Source organism: Marmota marmota, unplaced genomic scaffold (genome assembly GCF_001458135.2).
Source record: "Marmota marmota marmota unplaced genomic scaffold, marMar, whole genome shotgun sequence".
Lineage (NCBI taxonomy): Eukaryota > Metazoa > Chordata > Mammalia > Rodentia > Sciuridae > Marmota > Marmota marmota.
In genome coordinates, this window is record NW_025999977.1 from 10,850,356 (window position 1) to 10,872,470 (window position 22,115).

At 34.6% G+C, this 22,115-nt stretch overlaps 1 protein-coding gene across 6 annotated transcripts in view; it reads left to right on the forward strand.

Annotated features, from left to right (window-relative positions):
- Nucleotides 1-22,115, forward strand: part of Usp34 (ubiquitin specific peptidase 34) — a 221,689-nt gene that overhangs the window by 146,838 nt on the left and 52,736 nt on the right. For all 6 annotated transcript variants that reach the window (XM_015479634.2, XM_048804265.1, XM_048804260.1 and 3 more), the window contains 10 exons: nucleotides 6,379-6,562; nucleotides 6,995-7,155; nucleotides 9,962-10,027; nucleotides 11,887-12,033; nucleotides 12,124-12,180; nucleotides 12,275-12,352; nucleotides 12,861-12,955; nucleotides 16,854-17,026; nucleotides 20,003-20,156; nucleotides 22,021-22,099. In XM_015479634.2, the coding sequence (XP_015335120.2) occupies nucleotides 6,379-6,562; nucleotides 6,995-7,155; nucleotides 9,962-10,027; nucleotides 11,887-12,033; nucleotides 12,124-12,180; nucleotides 12,275-12,352; nucleotides 12,861-12,955; nucleotides 16,854-17,026; nucleotides 20,003-20,156; nucleotides 22,021-22,099 (1,194 nt within the window). The remainder of the gene's footprint in view (nucleotides 1-6,378; nucleotides 6,563-6,994; nucleotides 7,156-9,961; nucleotides 10,028-11,886; nucleotides 12,034-12,123; nucleotides 12,181-12,274; nucleotides 12,353-12,860; nucleotides 12,956-16,853; nucleotides 17,027-20,002; nucleotides 20,157-22,020; nucleotides 22,100-22,115) is intronic.

Sequence of the window (22,115 nt, forward strand, 5' to 3'; positions counted from 1 at the left end):
GCTAAAGAATTTTTATGTAAAGGAAATTATTCTTTTTTAAAATATGAGTTGCAAGTTGTTCTTGTTTGTCTTTTCATTTTGCAGGTTTGTTTTGTTTTGTTTTTAAGTTGTGCATGGACTCAATGCCTTTTTTTGTTTTTATGTGGTGCTAGGACTGAACCCAGTGCCTCACACTTGGAAGGCAAGTGCCCTACCACCAAGCCACAACTCTGGCCCCTCATTTTGCAGTTTTTGTTTCACTTATTTTCTAAGTATAATTTATTTCATTTTAATTTGACTCCAGTTTACTGATCTTTTATGGAATCTAGGTTTTGTGTTGACTTTAAAAATACATAGTACCAGGCTGGCGTTTATAGCTCAGTGATAAAGTGCTTGCCTTGCACGTGTGTCGCCCTGGGTTTATCCTCAGCGCCATACAAAAATAAACAAATGAAATTAAAGATATTGTGTCCATCTACAACTAAAAAAAATACACGGTACCTTGTTATATTTCCATAATTTTATTTTTACATTTATATTTTTCTATAATGAAATCATTTAGGTGAGAGGAATGAAATAACTTTTCTTTCAAGTCAATACCAAGTACCGTATTAATTGGCTAATTTACTTTTTAATCCACTGATTAGAAATACCTCCTTCATATTCTGAACTGCCATATGTGTTTTGCTTTCTTTCTAAGCTTTGTGTTTCATTCCACTGATGTACGTATTCACTCACCAATGCCATATCTTAACCATATAAATTTAGAGTTGTGAATAACTTATGGTGGTTCATCTTCATTGTTATTCCTGTTTGGAATTTTCTTAGCTATTATTTTTCTAAATGAACTTTAGAATTCATTTGGTTATTTTACAAATATTAAAATTAAATTTTTCTGTTGCAATTGTATTGATGCAGTATTGATCTTTGTTACTGATTTTGCCTGTGCAATAATAGTATTTATCATATTTACACAAAATTAATCTGTATTCTTAAAGCTTTCTTCATATGGAATGTGGATTTAAACTATTTTTTAATGTTTATTCCTGTGAAGTCTTCATGAGTAATACTGTTTTTGCACAATCAGAATCAGTATCATAAGGGTATCAATTCTATATCAATACAACCCCAATAAGAAAAAGTAACAATTCATGCCATAAATTGAATATTTTCTTTGATTATGTTTTCTAACTTGATGTTTATGTGAAAAAAAGGGTTCTTGTGTATTAATTAGAGACCACCTTTTATTCTATTCTATCTTTTTACTTTTTGGCTGTCCTAGGGATTAAATTTGTCAAAGTCTATCTTCAATTTATTTATTGTTTGTATTTATTTTTTCCATTATCTTTAGTTTTAAGTGTTGTTTTAGGTCTTTAATTTGTTTTTGGTTTATCATCTGTTAGTAATTCTTTATGTCTTATTTTTCAAGTCTGAATTCTGCTTCACTTGTCTAATTTTTTCTGGTCCCTCCAAACAGTGTTAAATAATAGTTGCTTTTAAAGTTCCTTGTAAGAAAGTTTTGGTGTTTGTTATCAAATCCATATGTGATTTCCTTCTGGTTTTGTGCTTTGGGAAAACTTTAGAATTAGCTTTTATACTGGAGGAGATATATGAACTGAATTAATTATTTTATTTTAAAGAATTTACTCATGCTTTGTGTGGGAAATTAGACTGCTTGCTGGTACAGAACTTGGAAGGCAAATGTGTTAGTAGAAGTTCAGGACAGAGATGATAGTGAAAAGTGGTTGGATTTGTAATATTTATTGGAAGTAGAGCTCACAAAACTAATATATTTGTATTGGATTATAGAGTGAGAGAAAGATTAATCAAGAATAAATCCTAAATTTTCAGCTTTAGAAACTAAGTGAATAATAATGCAGTCACTAAGAAAAGGAAATCAGGATAGAACCATAATGGAAGGAAAAGAGTGGTTTTAATCAGGAGTTCTATTTTATACATGTTCAATTTTAAATGTCAATATGATATCCAAGTGGAAGTGTTTAATGCAGTTTGTGTTGTATTGTTCTAGGACAAGAGCCTTTCACGAAACTGAGACAGCTTGAATGTCCCCCTTCAAATCCCCATTATTGTGATCAAGTCAGAAAGATTTTAGATTCATGGCTCACAGTAATAGGCATGAGTTTATTAGACAGGAAAAGGGGCACTCTCAAGGAAAAGAGTGGATTCTCAGGACAGGGACTGCATGCCTCTCCTGCTCTTCAGTTTTTTCGGGGTTCTAGGAAAGTTTCCAGAGAATCTCACCTAGTTCCATCTCCTGGCTTTTGATTGACAGCAGGAGCCCCACTGCCTTGACAACTATGTCTTGCTTTGGCCTGTGCTAACAGGCTCTAATCGGAACCTGTTCTTAACCAATTTTATGGTTAGGGGGAATTACTCTTAAATCCCTGAGTTCTGGGATCTAGTCTCTATAAGGGTCCCAAAAGTCTCCCCCTTCAGGGAGAGACTGATTGGCTTCTCAGGTCTGATGTTCTCTTTCAGGTAACAGATTGTTTGCTAAGGAATGTAACATATCCTGTGGACTTAAGCTAGACAGGACTGTAGGTAAATTTTTTTTTTTTTTTTTTTTAAAGAAAGGAGAGCAAGTCAGCACAGTAGGCAGTTTATAGAATTATTACCTTATCGTGATGTTCCTACCAGTCATGTCTGTCTGTCTCCTATCACTAATATTAAAGAAAATCTCTCTACCGTGTATCTGTCAAAGGATAAAATTACATCAATTTAAGCATCACTATTATTGGGGTTTTGTTTTTTCTTGTTTTCTTTTGGGTACCGGGGATTGAATCAAGGGCATTTGAACACTGAGCCACATCCCTAGCCCCATTTTGTATTTTATTTAGAGACAGGGTCTCACTGAGTTGCTTAGTGCCTCGATTTTGCTGAGGCTGGTTTTTAATTTTTAATTTCCTCCCTCAGCCTCCGGAGCTGCTGAGATTACAGGCACGCACCACTGTGCTCTGTTTGGATTTATTTTTTTATTTAAGAATGGGCCAGGGGGCTGGGGATGTGGCTCAAGCGGTAGTGAACTCGCTTGGCATGCACATGGCGCTGGGTTCGATTCTCAGCACCACATACAAATAAAGATGTTGTGTCCGCCGAAAACTAAAAAATAAATATTAAAAAATTCTCTCAAAAAAAAAAAAAAAAGGGCAAGGCTGGGTTGTAGCTCAGTGGTAGAGTGCTTGCCTTGCATTTGTGAGCACCAGAGTGCTTGCCTAGCACGAGTGATGTACTGGGTTTGATCCTCAGCACCACATAAAAATAAAAAAATAAAGATATCGTGTGCATCTACAACTAAAAAAAAAAAAAAAAGAAGAGAGAGAGAGAAAGAGAGTGGGCCAATACTTCATAAAATTGAAGTATTCCAGTAGTTCGAAGTACTAGAGTGCTGCAAGGAATCAAAACACATGCTTGGAAGTAGCTCAGCAAGGCAAACCTTACTTCTGCAGAACATGTGCTATGGAACAAAGTTTTGCAAGCAAGCATGCTTGGGTGGTCAGTCCACCTATTTTTTTTTTATAATTTTTATATTTGTAGTTGTATATGGACAGAATGTCTCTCATTTATATGCAATACGACCATTTCTGGCTAACTCCTGGAAATTTTTATCTTCTCCTGGATTCATGCTTTGCCATGAGTCTCGTTGTTCCTTATGTGCCTCATCCATGCTCCCTGTAATCCCTTAGTCATCTTCCTTTTTTACAACTTCACGCTTTTTTCTTTTTCTTTTTTTTTTGTATTGGGCTTTGAAATCAGGGGCACTTTACCACTGAGCCACATTTTCAACCCTTTTTTAATTTGACACAAGTCTCACTTTTTGGCCTAAGGTGGCCTGAAACTTGTAATCCTCCTGCCTCAACCTGCAAAGTTGCTGAGATTACAGGCATGCACCACCATGCTGGCTCAGGCATAATCTTCATTGTTTGTTTCTGTTGGATTTTCACATTCTAGAAAAAGTAAGTGTGGTCTAGAATTATGATTCAAGTAATCTGATTTTGTGCCTTTGTCCCAATCTACAGTCAAGCCTCTGATGCTCCTTTTTGAAATAATGTGCCTTCTGGCATCTCGAGCATGTTTTGGGTCTAAACATTCACAAACCCTGCAGAGGTGAGCACCAGGGTTAGAGACACAGATTCTTTACTTTTTACTGAAGAATCCTCAGAGGCTGGCACATAAGTAAAACTTACTTTTCCTGGGTATTTGCTTTCTAAACACAATTTCTTTTTTTCTGAGTTACATGTCAGAATCACACTATGATCTATAAATAAAAATTATTTTTAATATTCTCTCAGGCAGCACTTTGAGTAAGTTCTTTCTGTGGAACATTCTAAAATATATTTACCAAATGGATGTGTTTATGTAGATATTATTATTTTCCTAGAGACACCTGTTTTTCTGATGAACTCAGAATAACAAAATAAAAAATACTGTTCATTTTAGTGTGTTTAAAGGCCAGTAATTCTGATGAAATGCTTTTATCACAGGCTTTTAAATCACGCTCCCCCAGAACAAAACAAAACAAAAAACATTGGAGCTACTAGAATGTAGCTTATCTAGTTCTTGGATCTATACTGGTGAGCAGAAGTAGTTCATTGTTAAGTTACTTATTAGACAATTGAGACTTTCTGTTTGAATCAATTGACTTTATTTTCCAAATGAAGTAAGTGTTTTCATTTATGTCTTTATGACAGTCATCTTATTTCTGAATTCTAATATAAGTAAGATGAAATCTTATTTGTGGGTCAACAACATAAAATAAACCCCTGTTCACTTTCTCTATTTCTTAGCCATACCTGCTTTTCTTTGCAAAGTCAAACTATGAATTATACATTCTTTGTCTCACAGAACTAAGAATATAGTTGTACTCATGGCTAATATTTATTATAGAGAAATGAGTTCACAAAGTAAAATCAGAAGGAAAAGATGTATGGGGCATAGCCTAGAGAAAATCAGAGGCAGACTCCCAGGAGTCCTCTTTGGTGGAGGTGTACAGATAGTGCTTCCCTTAGCAAAGAGTGGGTCAAAGTAAGTGAAATGTGGTCTACCAGGGAAGTTTTTTTTTTTTTTTTAAATTCTGGGGAGCTTAACCACTGAGCCACACCTCAGCCCTTTAAAATTATATATATAAATAAATAAATATTTGGAGATAGTGTCTTGCTGAGTTGCTTAGTGCCTTGTTTTTGCTGAAGCTGGCTTTGAACTCACCATAGTCCTGCCTCAGGTTCCCAAACCAGTGGGATTATAGGTGTGTGCCACTGCATCCGACCCAGGGAAACTTTTTGAGCCTTAGATATCCAGGGTTTTATCTATAGTTCATATGGACACATATGAACTACATAACTGAATGGTCATTGAAATTCCAGACTCCCAAAAAGGAAAACATAGATTCAGCATTAATTATATACAGTTGGGCACAATGAGCTACCTTTATCACTTAGGGAAAGTTTTATGTCATTGAAGGAACTTGTTTATAAGTGCATTTACCAAACTACAGCCAAAGGCTAGCCTTACTAAAGGCTAAGGTAGGAATATTTCAATCTTATTATGTTACCTTTATTCTGCATTATACCTTGGGAGGGTACCCCAGAGAATGTGCCATAGTAATGTATTTGGAAAGCTTGAGGGAAATAACTAGGTAAAATATAGCAAAGTAAGAATACCAGTTTAGAAAGGACAAGTGGAAAGATAACCTAGCACCTCTTTCCCAAGCAGATTAAATTCAGGAAAAAGCATACCTAGAGTGAAGATACAGAATTTGATTTTCTTAAAACAATTTAACTCATGGCAAATCTTGTTAGTTCAGTTTGAACTTCACTGTTATAGAGGTTAAGACTATAGTGTCTTGAATCCTGACTGGCACCTGCCTCGCCCACTGTAAGACTATTGGAAAAGTTCCTAACCTTTGTTGATTTTCATTTTGGGGCCTTTTGGAGAGTGAGTAGCACTTACATGCTCAGTGTGATGAAGTTACTCTGTTGGCTATTGTTGTTTTTATTAGTAGTGTGAAATAAGAAGACAGATAAATAAGTACAGATGTATCTCTGGGATTTGTTATAAGGCAAGGGTAAGGAGTTATGAGGTCTTAACAAATTTCTGATCACTTAATGGAATGGAAAAGAATAACATCATGCATAGATGGTGTAAGAAGGAGCTGTCAGATATTAAGAGGAAGGGAAGAGTAAAGGAACTCGGTGTATTCCATTTTCTGTAAAAGAAGTGAATATTAGGAAGACTTTCAGATAATATTATATGGTGCCATTAAGTTTTAGGATAACTTTTTAATAGTAGATAGTCTTATATTCCTATTCTGTTATTCCTTGCTTTTAGAAAGTAATTAATATCGAAGTTTAGATAATGTATTTGACTTTTCTGTTTTTCTAGGAGTTTTTAAGAGATATCTTCAATCTCCTGTTTTTGTTGCCCAGTCTGAAAGATCGACAACAGCCAAAGTGCAAATCACATTCTTCAAGAGCTGCTGCTTATGATTTGTTAGTAGAGATGGTAAAGGGGTCTGTGGAGAACTACAGGCTAATACACAATTGGGTCATGGCACAACACATGCAGTGTAAGCATTCTTCTTTACCTTTCATCTTTATAAATTTTGAATGCAGAAATGAGATTTTGGAAAGTGTCTTTTAAAGAATTCAGTTCACTCACTTTAACAACTTAAACCATTATTAATAGAATAGGAAAGTTGCAAAATAAACATTGGTTTGAACAAACAAGTTTGAAGAGTTTTTTAAATAAATATTTTAAATACTTTGGCTTCTTTTAGGTAAAATAATTTAGTGTCACATAAAATCAAATTTTTGACAGTCAAGTTTGAATTTTTAAAAGAATGAGTTTAGAATGTATTCTAACAGTTTATAAAATTATAAAAAATATTTCATATAAACTAGATAACTAGTGGAGGTCATGGCTGTTAATAATAACCAAATATATTGAGTTTAATAGTTTGTTTTGGGGGGCATCTTTTCTTCCCTCTTTTCTTCAGCAGCTCATGCACCTTATAAGTGGGACTACTGGCCTCATGAGGATGTCCGGGCAGAGTGTAGATTTGTTGGCCTGACTAACCTTGGAGCTACTTGTTACTTGGCTTCCACTATTCAGCAACTTTATATGATACCTGAAGCAAGACAGGCTGTCTTCACTGCCAAGGTAGAGTTTTTCTGATATTAAAAGACTTAAAAAAAAAGACCAAATTTTAAAATTTTATTTATAAATCTTGGTTAATTTGTGGTGTACTAAAATAGTTTTTGAGGAATTATGAGTAAAAATATGAGAGAAAAACTCATTATATAAGTAGTTAATGTGTATATTTTCATTGTTTTTACACTTGAGTAGATGATTCAGTAATTTATTTCTCAAAGGAACACAGTTGTAGAATGTACACATTCAGTGTATACAGTAAATATTTTCAGTAAAAATAAATAAAAGTTCTAATTACATAGAAAATAAGCAAAACAAACTAGGGAAGTACTACCAGAATCACTGAGTATGTTTCTTTTATGTAAATGAGTTTGTGGATTCAGTTTGTTTGGATAAGTTCTGCTTCATTTATTTTTTTTATCACTTTTTCTTTCTTGTCTTCATTTTGTTCATCATGGATTATTTTTTAATTTGCCTTGTCTAATAAGTTCTTGGCAAATTTTGGGGTTTTTTTGGTCAATGGATCTTTATTTTACTTTTAAACTTTTTATTTATATGCAATGCTGAGAATCAAACCCAGTGTGTCACACATGCTAGGCAAGTACTCTACCACTGAACTATGATTCCAACCCCTTGCAGATGTTTTTTATGGTTGCATTTTTATTTTTGTTTTCTTCCATCATGTTATCTTTATCTCCTGGCTTTTTTCCCCCCACTAATGAAATTGTATGATACTTTATATGCCTTCAGTGAATTATTTAATATGTTTAAATTATTCTTTGGAGTCTCCAACTTACAGTATACTCAAGAAGGTTTGGGTTTTGGCTTTGATTATATGATTTTTTGTGTGTGTGTATGGAGGTACTAGGGATCAAACCCAGGGATGCTTTACCACTTAGCCATATCCCCAGGTTTTTTTGTTTTTTATTTTGAGACAGGGTTTTTGTTTGTTGTTTTATACCAGGGATTGAACCCAGTGCCTAACCACTGAGTCACATACCCAGGCTTATTTATATTTTATTTAGAGACAGGGGTCTCACTAAGTTGCTTTAGGGCCTCGCTAAATTTCTGAGGCTGGCTTTGAACTTGAAATCCTCCTAAGCCACTGGGATTCCAGGTATTCACCATCATGTATATGAATATTCCTAAGTTATCAGCTCTGTAGATTGAGTGTAACTACAAAGTAGTTCAATGAGAGTTTCATTAGCTTACAGAAATTTTTATGACTAAAGGTGGTGGACCCATCTTCATAGTTTTATAAAATCATTAGTTATCAGAGAAGCATTTTTCCAGGGTTTTTTGTTTTTCTTGGTGATTTGACCATATTTCTTATTGTCTCTTCATATTAATGACCACTTTTAAGCTATTAGGACTGTCAGGAATTAGCAGGGACAGAAAGAACACTCAGATAGGCTAACTAAGACTCCTAGTGGTGTTTTAGGTTAAAAACTGAACTTAGATCTGAACACAGTGGCAGTATAATCCCAGTATTTTGGGAGGCTAAGGCAAGAGGATTTCTAGTGTGAGGCCAGCTAGGGCAATTTAGCAAAACCCTGTCTCAAACTAAAAATGAAAAAGGGTTGATGATGCAGCTCTGTGGTAGAACCTGCCATGTATGGGATTCAGTTCCCATCCCACACAAAAACCAAAACAACAACACAACAACAAAATACCATGAGAGATGGGTATAGTGGTGTATGCCTATACTCCCAATGGCACTGGAGGCTGAGGCAGGAGAATCCTGAGTTCAAAGCCAGCCTCAGCAAAAGTGAGTCACTAAACAACTCAGTGAGACCCTGTCTCTTAAAAAATACAAAATAAGGCTGGGGGTGTGGCTCATTGATCAAGTGCTCTTGAAATTTAATATCTACATAGAAAACTCTTAATAGAATTTGACATGACTTTGGAAAGTTGATGCTTTAATACCAGAACTTCCGTTGTTTTTATTATTCCCTTTTCACAGAAAGATTGACCAAAACTACATGTATTCTGATACAGAAAGTATAGAATTTTACCATTTGTTAGTGTACAGTTCTGTGGCATTAAGTCCGTTCACATTATTAATCTTATCGTTTTTTATTCTGAATTAGCACTTTGCATATAGCAGATATATTATATGTTAGAAAATGTCATTTGGTGTGACTATCCTCATAAACTCGTGAAATATTAAGCCTCATTTGTCAGGAGTATACTATAATTATTTTTGCAAAGTATTACTTGAATAATAATAGGCTGTATCTAGAAAGTGTCCAGCATGTATGTGAGTCTCTCTGGTAAGGTCAGTGTTTTTGTCTAAGTCCCTAGCTAGATTCCTGAATCTGAGTTTTTGGCAATTTAGTATTTAGATGGTTGTCAAAGATCATGATCAATATTCCTCTTTAGTTTTCAGAATATGCCATTCCCAAAAAAGTAAAAATATGATTAGATGGTGATGAAATATTGCTTACTAGTATGGTCAGTATTATTTTTCAATGTATTGATTTACTTGTAAAAGACAATTCATTGAATACTTAAAATGTTTTTTCTTGTAAGTCAACATGTACCATGTAAGTGTTGATCTTGAAAGCAATGTTTCTAAGATTTGTTTATTCAGGTTTTTTGACATAATGGTGATAGCTTTATTTATTGTAGAGAAAAAAGAGTTCCAGTTTTTTGAATGCTATAGTTGCTAAAGAAAGAATAAAAAGTGTATTTTTCCTGCAAATAGCTAAAAGGATGAAAACAGATACAGTGTTGAGCACTTTGCATGACTTTGTTTGCTAGAATGTCCAATTTACTACCATCAACAAGTTTTGACAGAAGTTTTCATTTTCAGTATTCAGAAGATATGAAACACAAAACTACACTTCTAGAACTTCAGAAAATGTTTACATACTTAATGGTAAGTTCCAGAATTGTGGTGAGAAACTAATTCGATATGCCTTCTGACAAAATCTAAAACACATGGAGATTTAATTTTTTAGTTACCTGTGGTCTTTGTCATAATGACTTTTAAAGAGTCCTTTCTCAGTTGTTGTCTGTATTCTGTTAATTTGTCCTTGTGTCTGATTTTTTTCCCATCACAGAGTTACCTCTTTTAGGCCTTGAGCTTTCTGGCTGATTTCTCTTGCCCTCTTAATTCTTACCCTTAAATGTATAAAAGTAATCATTGATCAAAGGTAAAAAAGATAGCAAATCTCAAAATTATTAATCCCCTGCTTAAAACTTGTCAATGATTCCTCATGATGAACAGAATGATATTCATAGTCCTCTCCCATGGCACATATTGTCTGTGATTTTCAAGTTTATCTCCTTATCCCTCCACATATCCAGACTCAACCTTCAGTATCTGTACCCCCTTTGGAGTCCATTACTCTGTTGCTTTCTTACTTGTATAGATATTTATGCTATTACACCTGCCTGCATCACTGTCACTCCTCCATTTTCATTCTGTTGTCAGCCTTGGTTTTCAACCCCTTAAACAGGACAGAATTCACAGACTCGCCACAGTGTTTCCAGGTCTCCATGCCTTTTACTTTTACCTTTTGTATTGAAGTTTGAGTACAGTTATTATGACACAATTTATTCTTGTATTTTTCAGTTACTAATACATAGTAGGGACTTAATAAATAGTTCTTTTGTTTTTGTACTACGGATTGAACCCAGGGGAGTATTACCATGGAGTCACATCCTCAGTCCTTTTTATTTTTATTTTGAGACAAGTTCTTGCTAAGTTGTTATTACTTGTCTAAAACTTATAATCCTCAGGCCTTAGCCTCCAAGTCACTCGGACTACAGGTATGTGCTGTCATGCCCAGCCTGAATAAAATTTTTTTTTTAATTAAAAGATTTAATAGTCATCCTTTGATTCTGTTTTTAATGCACTTCTTAAGAGAGCAGGAATGTGCCATTTGCACTGAGATACAGAACACTATTAACTTGTGTGTGTGTGTGTGGGGGGGTGCTGGGGATTGAACCTGTGGCCTTAGTGCATGAAGGCAAGCACTCTACCAACTGAGCTATATCCCCAACACAAAAACTACTATTTTAAACTATAACAACAACAACAACAAACTATCGAAAAAGAAAGTTCAATCTGTAGAAAGATTTATTCAACCTGGCGTGATGGCAGTGGTGCATGCCAGTAGTCCCGGTAATTTTGAGAGGCTGAGGCAGGAGGATCGAAAGTTTGAACCTAGCCTGGGCAACTTAGTGAGACCCTGTCTCAAAAATTAAAAGAGCTGGGGATGGAGCTGGAGTTGTGGCTCAGTGGCAGAGCACTTGCCTCGCACTTATGGAGCACTGGGTTCAATCCTCGGCACCACATAAAAATAAACAAACGAAATAAAGATATTGTGTCCATCTATCACTTAAAAAAAAAAAACAACGAGCTAGTGATGTAGCTCAATGATAAAGAGCCTTTGGTTTCTGTACCCAGTATACCCTTAGACTCCACCCCCTCCAAAAAAACTTACTTACTACAAATGTTTTTGTATTTATGCTTCACAATACAAATTGGAGTCCTTTGAGTCAAGGATTTCTTACAGAAATTCCTATACCTAAAAATAGTTTCATAAGCTTCATTTAAGCATCTTTTGGCACTGAAACCATTAAATTTAAATTGGTATGAAAAATGAAACAAAAATGAAGTTAGGAGAACCTTGTAGCTTTACCACATGTTTTATTGTTTTTGTTCATTCACTTAAGAAGCTGTTGTGGCTATTTTCTTGGTATTGTTTAACAAATTCTTTTGGTTTATAGGAGAGTGAATGCAAAGCATATAATCCTAGACCTTTTTGTAAAACATACACCATGGATAAGCAGCCTCTGAATACTGGGGAGCAGAAAGATATGACAGAATTTTTTACTGATCTGATTACTAAAATTGAAGAAATGTCTCCAGAACTGGTTAGTACTAGAATACTGAAAAGTTTCTTTGAAGTTTATGAAGATTTGCCTACATTTTCATTTCTGACTTTTGTTTGTTTTACATTAAAGAAAAATACCGTCAAAAGTTTATTTGGAGGTGTAATTACCAACAATGTTGTGTCCTTGGTAAGTATTTTACCTGGTTTTTGCTTTTGGAGATCTTAATGTATTTTAGCTCATTACAGTAAAAATTACTAATTTTTGACCATTGATCAATCAGGATTGTGAACATGTTAGTCAAACTGCTGAAGAGTTTTATACTGTGAGGTGCCAGGTGGCTGATATGAAGAACATTTATGTGAGTAACATTGTATAATTTAGACCTTTTATGTTTTAATTATTTTGATATAACAAGTTTGTCATCTTGAAAGAAAATTAACATTTTTATGTTTTCATGTATGTTATTCTTGGCCTGCTGATCAAATAAAATTAAAGGTAGGACACACAATATTTTTTGTCCAATCAAAATATAAATACTTAGCTCTTTAAAAATTATAGTAAGATTCATGAGGGGAAAAAATGATATACTACTAAACAGTCACTGTTTTAAAACAAATTTGATTTATTCTGCCCAAATTGTAATTATTGCCTTTTCTTTCTTTTTTTTTTTTTTTTTTTTTGTTCGATGGCTCTTTAATTTATTAATTTATTTATATGTTGTGCTGAGAATTGAACCCAGTTCCTCACACATGCTAGGCAAGCGCTCTACCACTGAGCCATAACCCAGCCCCATTTAATGCTTTTTGTATGTTTACATGCTGTAAACAATAACAACATGAACTTTTAAAATGTGGTTTTATACATAGGAGTCTCTTGATGAAGTCACCATTAAAGACACCTTAGAAGGTGACAACATGTATACTTGTTCTCATTGCGGGAAGAAAGTACGAGCTGAAAAAAGGTATGCTGTTTGAAATACAATTTTTATCCATTTTATGTATTGGTGATTAAACCCAGGGGTGCTTTACCCCTGAGTTGTCTCCCTTCCCCTGGTATAGGCCCCTGACCCCCTTTTCTAGATAGACATGGTCTCCTTAAATTGCCTACGCTGACTTCACAATTGTGAAGATCCTGCCTCAGCCTAAAGTTCCTAGGATTACAGACTTGTGCCACTGTGCCTGGATGATTTTTATCATTTTGATAAAATCATCCAATGGAAGTAAAAAACAAACTAGGTATAAAATAAGATTAAACTGTGAAAACTGTGTTTAATGTAAACTCAGCTGCTTGGATCTCAATCTCATGCAGTAACTTTTCATTCATTATTCAGTGAATTATAACTTGGTATATAAATTCAGTTACAGAAAGAAAGTGGGACTCACTAACCTTGTGCAAGAAGTCTAATTTTTAGAAGCAGACCCAGGAAAGGAAGGAAAATAACCATTTTTATAATAATTTACATTTACGTCAGGTGCGGTGGCGCATGCCTGTAATCCCAGCAACTTAGTAGGCCAGCCTCAGCAAAAAGTTAAGCACTAAGCAACTCAGTGAGACCCTGTCTCTAAATAAAAAAATACAAAATAGGGCCAGGGATGTGGCCCAGTGGTCGAGTGCCCCTGAGTTTAATCCCCAGTAAACTCCCTCCCGACCCCAAATCATATTTCCTCTTAGGTATCTAGCTTTAGTGACTTCTTTCATAGGTATCTTTTAGTATTTTCTGTTTAGCAGGTACTACTCTCATGACTACTTGATTTTATTCCTTTAATCCTCACAGCATTCTTTTTAAGTAGTTTCTATTATTATTCCCATTTTTATAGTGAGGACATGCAAGCACAAAAGAATAGAGACTTTCCAAATTCTGATCTGTAAAATAGTGTAGATGAGCTGATTTTAGGGAGATAGATAATATAACAGAATTCAAGTTTTCTTTAATTTGAGTTCTCTGCAAGCAGTTGCCTATTGTTATATGACCTTTGAAAGAGGTCTGGGTTAGAGTTAGATTTAGAAGTTAGTTAACTTTTGAGTTAAAGACTATTGTATAATTTTTTTATGCTATGTTCAAGCTGATTCTTTTTATGTATTGATGTTATTTTAAGTTTTTGTACTCAGTTCAAAAATACTTTTCCTCAGTGTAAATTTTTCAGAGGATTACCTGGAAAATAGTAGTTTAGGTATTTTCAAATAAAAAATTGATTTACTTTATAATTCATATCAAACATTTTATAATTTTTTATTATTTCAAAGAATATTCTTTTGCGGCCCGGGTTCGATCCTCAGCACCACATACAAACAAAAATGTTGTGTCCGCTGAAAAAACTAAAAAATAAATATCAAAGAATATTCATATGGATTAAATGATTAAACAATAGATGGATTGGCACAAAAAAGAGTTTTTATTTTTTTTATTTTTTGTTTTTTATTTTTATTTTTTGGTACCAGGGATTGAATCCGGGGGCACTCAACCATTGAGCTGTATCTTCAGCCCTATTTTGTATTTTATTTAGGGACAAGGTCTCACTGAGTTCCTGTTGTTGAGGCTTCTATTGTTAAGGCTGGCTTTAAACTCACAAGCCTCCCCAGCTGCTGGGATTATAGGCCTGTACCACCATACCTGGCACAAAAGATTTTTAAAGCACCCTATGTTCTCTCAGATTTTCTTTTTGACCTTTTAATTCATCAAATACTTACCAATGTCATTCTGATTGTTTACCTCTCTACTGTATGCCCAGTAGAATATGATAGAGTGTTTATTTACAAACCAAAGTACATGTACTCTTCTTGGCTTCTATAGTGAAAGTTTCTTAAGGGCTATAAATTGATAGGTTTAGGATAGAGTGATTAAATACAGGTGTCACATTATCATTGAATGATACATAGAAATTGGATTCAAAGACCAGTTTATGCCATTTATCATTAGGAATAAAAGGAGAGAGATAAGACCTTGTATCTGTAAGAAGTCCAGTTGTGGTGGTATATACCTCTAATCCCAGAGAATAAGAGGCTGAAGCAGAAGAATCTCAAGGTTGAGGATAGTATCACCAATTTAAGGAGATCCTGGTTCAAAATTAAAAATACAAAGGACTGTGGATATATGTAGCTCAGTGGTAAATTGCATTTGGATTCAATCCCCAATACAAAAAATAGTCAGGTTTAGGCTAGCCTTTGTCAAGTAGAGAATTCATATTAATTAGTAATGGAAAGTAAGATTGGTAACATACAATGACATCAAATGGTTGACATCCACATTTTTGAATTAGCTTCATTCAATCAATTATTCAGATATCAATATATCTTCATAAGAAAGAACATAACTGATGCAAAGAACTGAGGCCTAAACCATCCTAAAAGTACAGAGAAAAAAGTGACAAGAAAAGTAAGGAAAGTTAGAAAATTGGGATGGTAATAAAAAAATTGGGACAGAATTTCAAAAATAATATCTTCAATTGACATAGTTCACAAAGATGAAAGAATATGTTAGCGATAAAAGTATTGGGTTTGTGAGCAAAATAGTCATTCATTTTTCATGTTGTAGGAGTAGAAGCAGGATTGTTAGATTACATGGCATTAGGTATAAACTATTCATTTTACAAGTTTGACAGTAAAAAAAAAAAAAAGCAGGGAATATAGAAGCTAGAAGGAACTTTGGGACCAAAGAATTTTTTTTTTTTTTTTTTTTAATGAAAAGATCTATGTATGTCAGAAGACAAAGAATGAGAAGCATCATCAATAAGGTTAAGAAAATATTTTTTCAGGTCAGTGTGCATTTGAATGGAATGCTATTCTTTGGCTCAATCTCCATAAAACAGGTTGGTTGCAAGAGAGAAAAGCTATAGATAGAACTAATCACATGGAAGCAGAGCTATGCAAGCAGTTATAAAAAAGAAGACAAATTCCTGTGAGAATTAGGATTAGGGTAAGAAGGACTTAAACAGAATGAGAATCAATCTAAAGTTACCTACTATAGACAAATATAATGAGTCACTCATAGATAATTGAGGGGTTTGCTCAATTGCTTAGGTTCTTCCTAGATTGCTGTGGCTGGCTTTGAACTAACTGCCTGCCTCCTGCCTCAGCCTCATGAATCACTGGGATTACAGGCATGTACTACCATGTTCTGCTGATTCTTATTATTTAAGGTGGGAAAGAAAACTTAACCAAATACCTCTTTGTTGCTAGAGTATGATGTGCACTTTTTCATGCTTCCAAAGTATGCATTGATATCTCTATCATCATTTGCTATTTTTTAAAAAAAATTTTTTTAGTTATAGGTGGATACAATGTCTTTATTTTACTTTATGAGGTGCTGAGGATCAAACCAGTGCCTCACGCATGCTAGGCGAGCACTCTGCCTCTGAGCCACAACCCCGGCCCTCATTTGCTGTCTTCTACTGTGATCTTTAATTTTTCTTACCTAGACACAGGATATCTCTTTGAAAAAAGGGGGAAAAAGTCATGTAAGTGTTTCGGGGGGGTGTATACCTTCAGTAAGAGTGTGATTTAGAATACTACTTTAAGTTGGTTATTGAAAGTAGGGATAGTGTAATGTTAATGAAACTGATGATCATTTTGTTTTGATTTTGTTCTTTGGGGGGGGTGTTGGGGGGGCAGGAGGCAATAGGGGTTGAACCCAGGGTGCTTTACCTCTGAGCTACATCTCCCACCATTTTTATTTTTTATTTTGAGACAGGATCTTGATAAATTTCATTGAGCTTTGCCAATTTGCTGAGGCCGGCCTTAAACTTGAAGTACTCTTACTCAGCCTCTCCCCAAGTCACTGGGATTATAGGCATGCCACACAGCAAACTAAAGTATTTTTGAATGACAATATTTAGTAAGTTTGTTTGTTTTTTACTTTTCAGGGCATGTTTTAAGAAATTGCCTCGTATTCTGAGTTTTAATACTATGAGGTATACATTTAATATGGTCACTATGATGAAAGAAAAAGTGAATACACACTTTTCCTTCCCGTTACGTTTGGATATGACACCCTATACAGAAGATTTTCTTATGGGAAAAAGTGACAGGAAAGAAGGTAATTTTCTATCTTTCGGTTGTCTGTGTTATAAGTCTCCATAACAAGGAAATCATAAAGCTATTATCAACTACATAGTTAAGAAAATTAAACTGAGTCTTAGAAATGAAAATGTTTTTGAAGACACATTAATTAGCCAATAAATATTTAGTATTCTACTAGTATCATGTTTTAGGTATTGGAGACATAAAAGTGGAACAAGATAAATATGGTTGCTGCTCTCGGGGAGCTTAGATCTAAGTGGGGTAAGTCTTATGTTGAACATGAAATTAAAAGTATGATGTGTTAACAATAGAAGAATGAAGACTTTCATGGGAAGGTAATATTTAAGCAGAGATAGGAAGTTCAGTAAGAGTTAGTTCAAAAGAAGTTGGGAATGGAATTTCCTAACAGTCATGACCACCTTAAAATCTGACAGATCAGTCTNGTACTGGTTAATGAGACATGTAAAATGCAGTGGTCAGAACATTTTTTTCTTTTGTTCTTAGGTCATATTATAATATTTATTTACTATGTAACCATTAAAAGAATTGTAAGCAGGGAGCTGACAAATAGGTGAGCCTTTGGGAAAGATTATTCTAAAATGGATTAGAGAATGATGAAAGGTATGTAGAGAGGCCATTCTTATAAACCACAGTGAAAATTGTGGCTTAAATAAGAAAGAGTGCAAAGGGAGATGAGAAGTATATGTATTAATAAGACTTTATGTAGTTAATAAGACTTTATGACTGAATAAATGAATCCAGTAAAAAGTTATTGAATACCTATGTACTATGTAATTTGTGAGAATACAGTGATGACAAAAACAATATAAGCCTCCCATGAGGCTTATATTTCAGTTGGTTGGCTTCTAGTGGGTGGGGGTGGAAGAGGGGACTCTCTTGTTTCCATTTTAAGCCACTGGATGAGGGAATATTGATGTCAGTATTTCAGAAAGATATCAAGAATAAAGGAATGTGGTCTTAAGAATTAAATGCTAAGGAGAAAGAACTGTTCTAGTAAGAATAGGACTGAAAATAACAAGTTGAAAGTCTTAGGTTATCTTTATCAGAGTAATTTTATTTGCATGTTGCAATAGGAAGGCAGATTGCAATGAGTTAAAGATGACACTTGGTAGCTGGGTATTGTGGTGCACACCTGTAATACCAGTTACTCCTGAAGCTAAGACAGGAGGACCACAAGTTCAAGGCCAGCCTCAGCAACTTAGACAAACACACACTAATAAAAAAGGGACTGGGAATATAGCTGTGTGATAAAGCATCTCTGTTTTCAGTTCCCCTATACCATAAAGGGGGAAAAAAACACAAGAAATTGGCACTTAGTTCATAACTAGATAAGCACCAAATTATTTCTTCATGAGACCAATACTTTTTTAAACTAGTAGATGTGTGCCTCAAGGACTATAGGATTTAGGAAAGGAGATCAGTAAGAGAAGAAAATTGAAAGCGTCTGGGTCTTACCTTTTCTATTTTTCTTTCTACTAGAGATTGAAGCCAGGGGTGCTTAACTACTGAGTCACATCTGCAGCCCTTTTTATTTTATTTTGAGACAGGGCCTTGTTTAGTTGCTGATGCAGGCCTTGAACTTGGAATCCTCCTGCCTCAGTCTCCCAAGGCACTGGGATTACAGACATGTGCAACAATGTTTGCCTTGCATTTTCCGCTTTTTCCTTAGCAAAAAGTTGCCTTTTACATAATGAGGATCTTGCCAGCATCTTATTTACATTTTAAAGATATGAGGAAACCACCTTACAATGCAGCTTTAGGAAAGAGAACTAAGTTTTAATCTATAGCTTCAGCTTAGCACTTCATGAGTGTTCAGTAAATTTTTTACCCTCACTAAATGGGAAATAAGAGATGTAAACAATGAATATAGGTTGTTGTATCAAAAGAAGAACATACTGTTTGTTTGAAGATGGCAAGTAAAATGTGAAGGAATATGGGATTAGGGAATTCCCTTAGGATATGTGTATATTAAGTTTCAGGAAATGGTCCAATAGGGATATATTTGAAAACAAAAGTAAAGTTAAAAAGCCGACTTGTTTATATACGTCTTACTTTTTACACCTCTTATCAAACCATTTGGAAAACTATAGTAGGACTTTGTAATATCTGTGCTTTGTTGTATTGTTCAATGATGACTCCATGCTTATAGGGAGCAGAAATTTGTGCCAAGGTAAAGGATTTTGCTAGGCTACTAGTGACTGACATTCAGATTCTGCACACCTAAATGAGCCCATCCATGCTTCTCAGCCAATGTTTTGACACTTCTTTTTACCTAATTGTAAATTCACTATCTAGTGTAGACTATGTGTTCAAGTTAACCAAATCTGCTCTTTTTTCTTACTCTTAATTCTACTTTTTTCTTGTGTGGTGGTGGGATATATATATAGATCATAAGACAAAAATCTTCTTCAAACTTTTTAAACAATTCTGTGATTTTTTTTTTTTCTTTAGTGCCTTTTGAGAACTAGATTTTATATGTTTGGTGATGGAAAGTGTATCTTGTGTTTTGTTTCTAACTACACAGACCTTCTAATACATTGTGCTTTCTATTACCTGATGGATATTTGGAACCATGATACCAGTACAGTGCTCTATTTTCCTTGAGACTAAAAGGCAAAAATATGCTAATGCTTTTTTAGGTCTGTGTTTGCCAATTCCTAATACAGATAAAATTGAATGAAACATATATTATGTATTTCAAAATCCTGTCAGATTAAATGAACATTTTTATATTTAATATATTGTGGTTTCCTATAATTACGTGCTAATATCTGGTTGTTTCCCAGTTATTTGTATAATATGTTTCTTAGTTGGCTATGAATCCTGAATTACTAGCAAATAGTTGTTTTTATACCTACTTAATATATAAAGTAGTTGTGCATATTTTATATACAGAGTATAAAAAGTGATCCTAATATGTCACTGTTAGGCAGTTATCAAAATTATTGCCATTTTATGTACATTATTTCAGGTTTTAAGGAAGTCAGTGATCATTCAAAAGACACAGAGAGCTATGAGTATGACTTGATAGGAGTGACTGTTCACACAGGAACTGCAGATGGTGGGCACTATTATAGCTTCATCAGAGATATAGTCAATCCACATGCTTATAAAAATAATAAATGGTGAGTTTTTTAAATGTTTTTTGCTTTGAATTTTTAACTTTCTTCCCCTCTTTTCCCCGTTTTTAAGGTATGAGTTTAAAGTAGTTTTCAGGTGTATTCAGTTTTTAACTTTCTGAAATGAATAAGGAAAAGAGAATTTTTAAATGAGAATGACTTTCAAAAAACTATGAATCAGTTCTTAAACTCATGAGTCTCTGAATTCTCGAGCATTTGATGAATGCTTTCCTCAGAAGAATAGGCACAGATTTTTACACACAGTCTTAGGAAATTCACAGTCAAAATTGCTCATTCCAAATCTTACCTTCTCCGTATTCATTCACTTTGCTGAATGCCTTCTATAGGGTGCCATAAAGTCCTCATGTATGCCAATTGCAAGTTATTTCCATGTTCTACTCTAGAAAACCTTGCCTTTTCCTACCCACACATTTTATTTTCTTTTATGAAGTTAACAGTGGGAAATTATTAAGTGAGTACCAAATAACTGTTCTGTGGTCTTTGGATACCTCTGTAGATAGTATATGTATGCCTAGGCATTGTGCTCAGTTTCAGGGATATTGCTTTGAACAAATTAGACAACTGTTAATTGATCTGTAGTTAGCAAAATAGTTTCATTCAGCTAGTACTTCTCACCCATTCAGTCATTGTGTCCATGGTGTCTTTTACTTTTCTTACCAATTTCCATAAGTATATTTTGAATCTTTTTGGTAGTTGTTATTTTTTTTCCCTTTCTTTCTTTACTTTTTTGGTACCAGAGATTGAACCCAGGGCTATGTAGCCACTGAACCACATCCCCAGCCCTTTTTATTTTTCTTTTAAGACAGGGTCTCATTAAGTAGCTGAGACTGGTTTTGAACTCATAATCCTCTTGCCTCAGCCTCCAACACTGGGATTACAGTTGCATGCCACCATGCCTGGCTTCCCAGCCCTTTCTTTAAATATTTTTAGATAGAGCTTCGATAAGTTGCTAAGGCTGGCTTTGAACTCACGATCCTCCTGCCTCAGCTGCCTGAGCTACTGGGATTCCAGGTCTGTGACACCACACCCTGCTTGATCATAAATTTTGAAATGGTTATCTTTGAAAGTTCCCACATTTCTCTCTCTTTTTTTTTTTTTTTAAGAGAGAGAGAGAGTTTTTAAAAAATATTTCTTTATTTTTTTGTTTTGTTTTCGGCGGACGCAGCATCTTTGTTTGTATGTGGTGCTGGGGATCTAACCCAGGCCACACGCATGCCAGGCGAGCGCGCTACCGCTTGAGCCACATCCCCAGCCCTCTTTTTTTTTTTTTTTTTTTAATAATATCTATGTTTTAGGTTTGCTTTTTTTTTTTTTAAGGTGAACACAATATCTTTATTTTATTTGTATGTGGTGCTCAGGATTGAACCCAGTGCTAGGCGAGCACTTTACCACTTGAGCCACAACCCTAGCCCAGAAAGTTTCAAAGACTTAAGTTCTCTTTCCCATATAATAGCTTTACGTGTTATATTTAAGTAAAGTTTCTATTCCTTGTTTTTGTTAATATTAAGTTGTAATGGATTTATCAGTATTTTTTTTTTCTTTTGTGGTGCTAGGGATTGAACCCAGAGATTTGCACAGGGTAGGCAAGCACTGTACCACTAAGCTACATCCCCAGACTGATCTGTCAGATTTTAAGGTGGTCATGACTGTTAGGAAATTCCATTCCCAACTTCTAGTAGTGTCCAGGAGTTGTAAAATCAAGACCTTGTTAGAATTTAACACATGAAATAATAATTTGATCAGTATTTGCCACATATTAGCATATAATCTCAATATTGTGAAAATAGTGGCAAGTATAGAGATTTATTATATACATGCATATTGATTCATACTATGTGTTTTGTTTTAGGTACCTTTTTAATGATGCTGAGGTAAAACCTTTTGATTCTGCTCAACTTGCCTCTGAGTGTTTTGGTGGAGAGATGACGGTAAGTTTCATTTAGG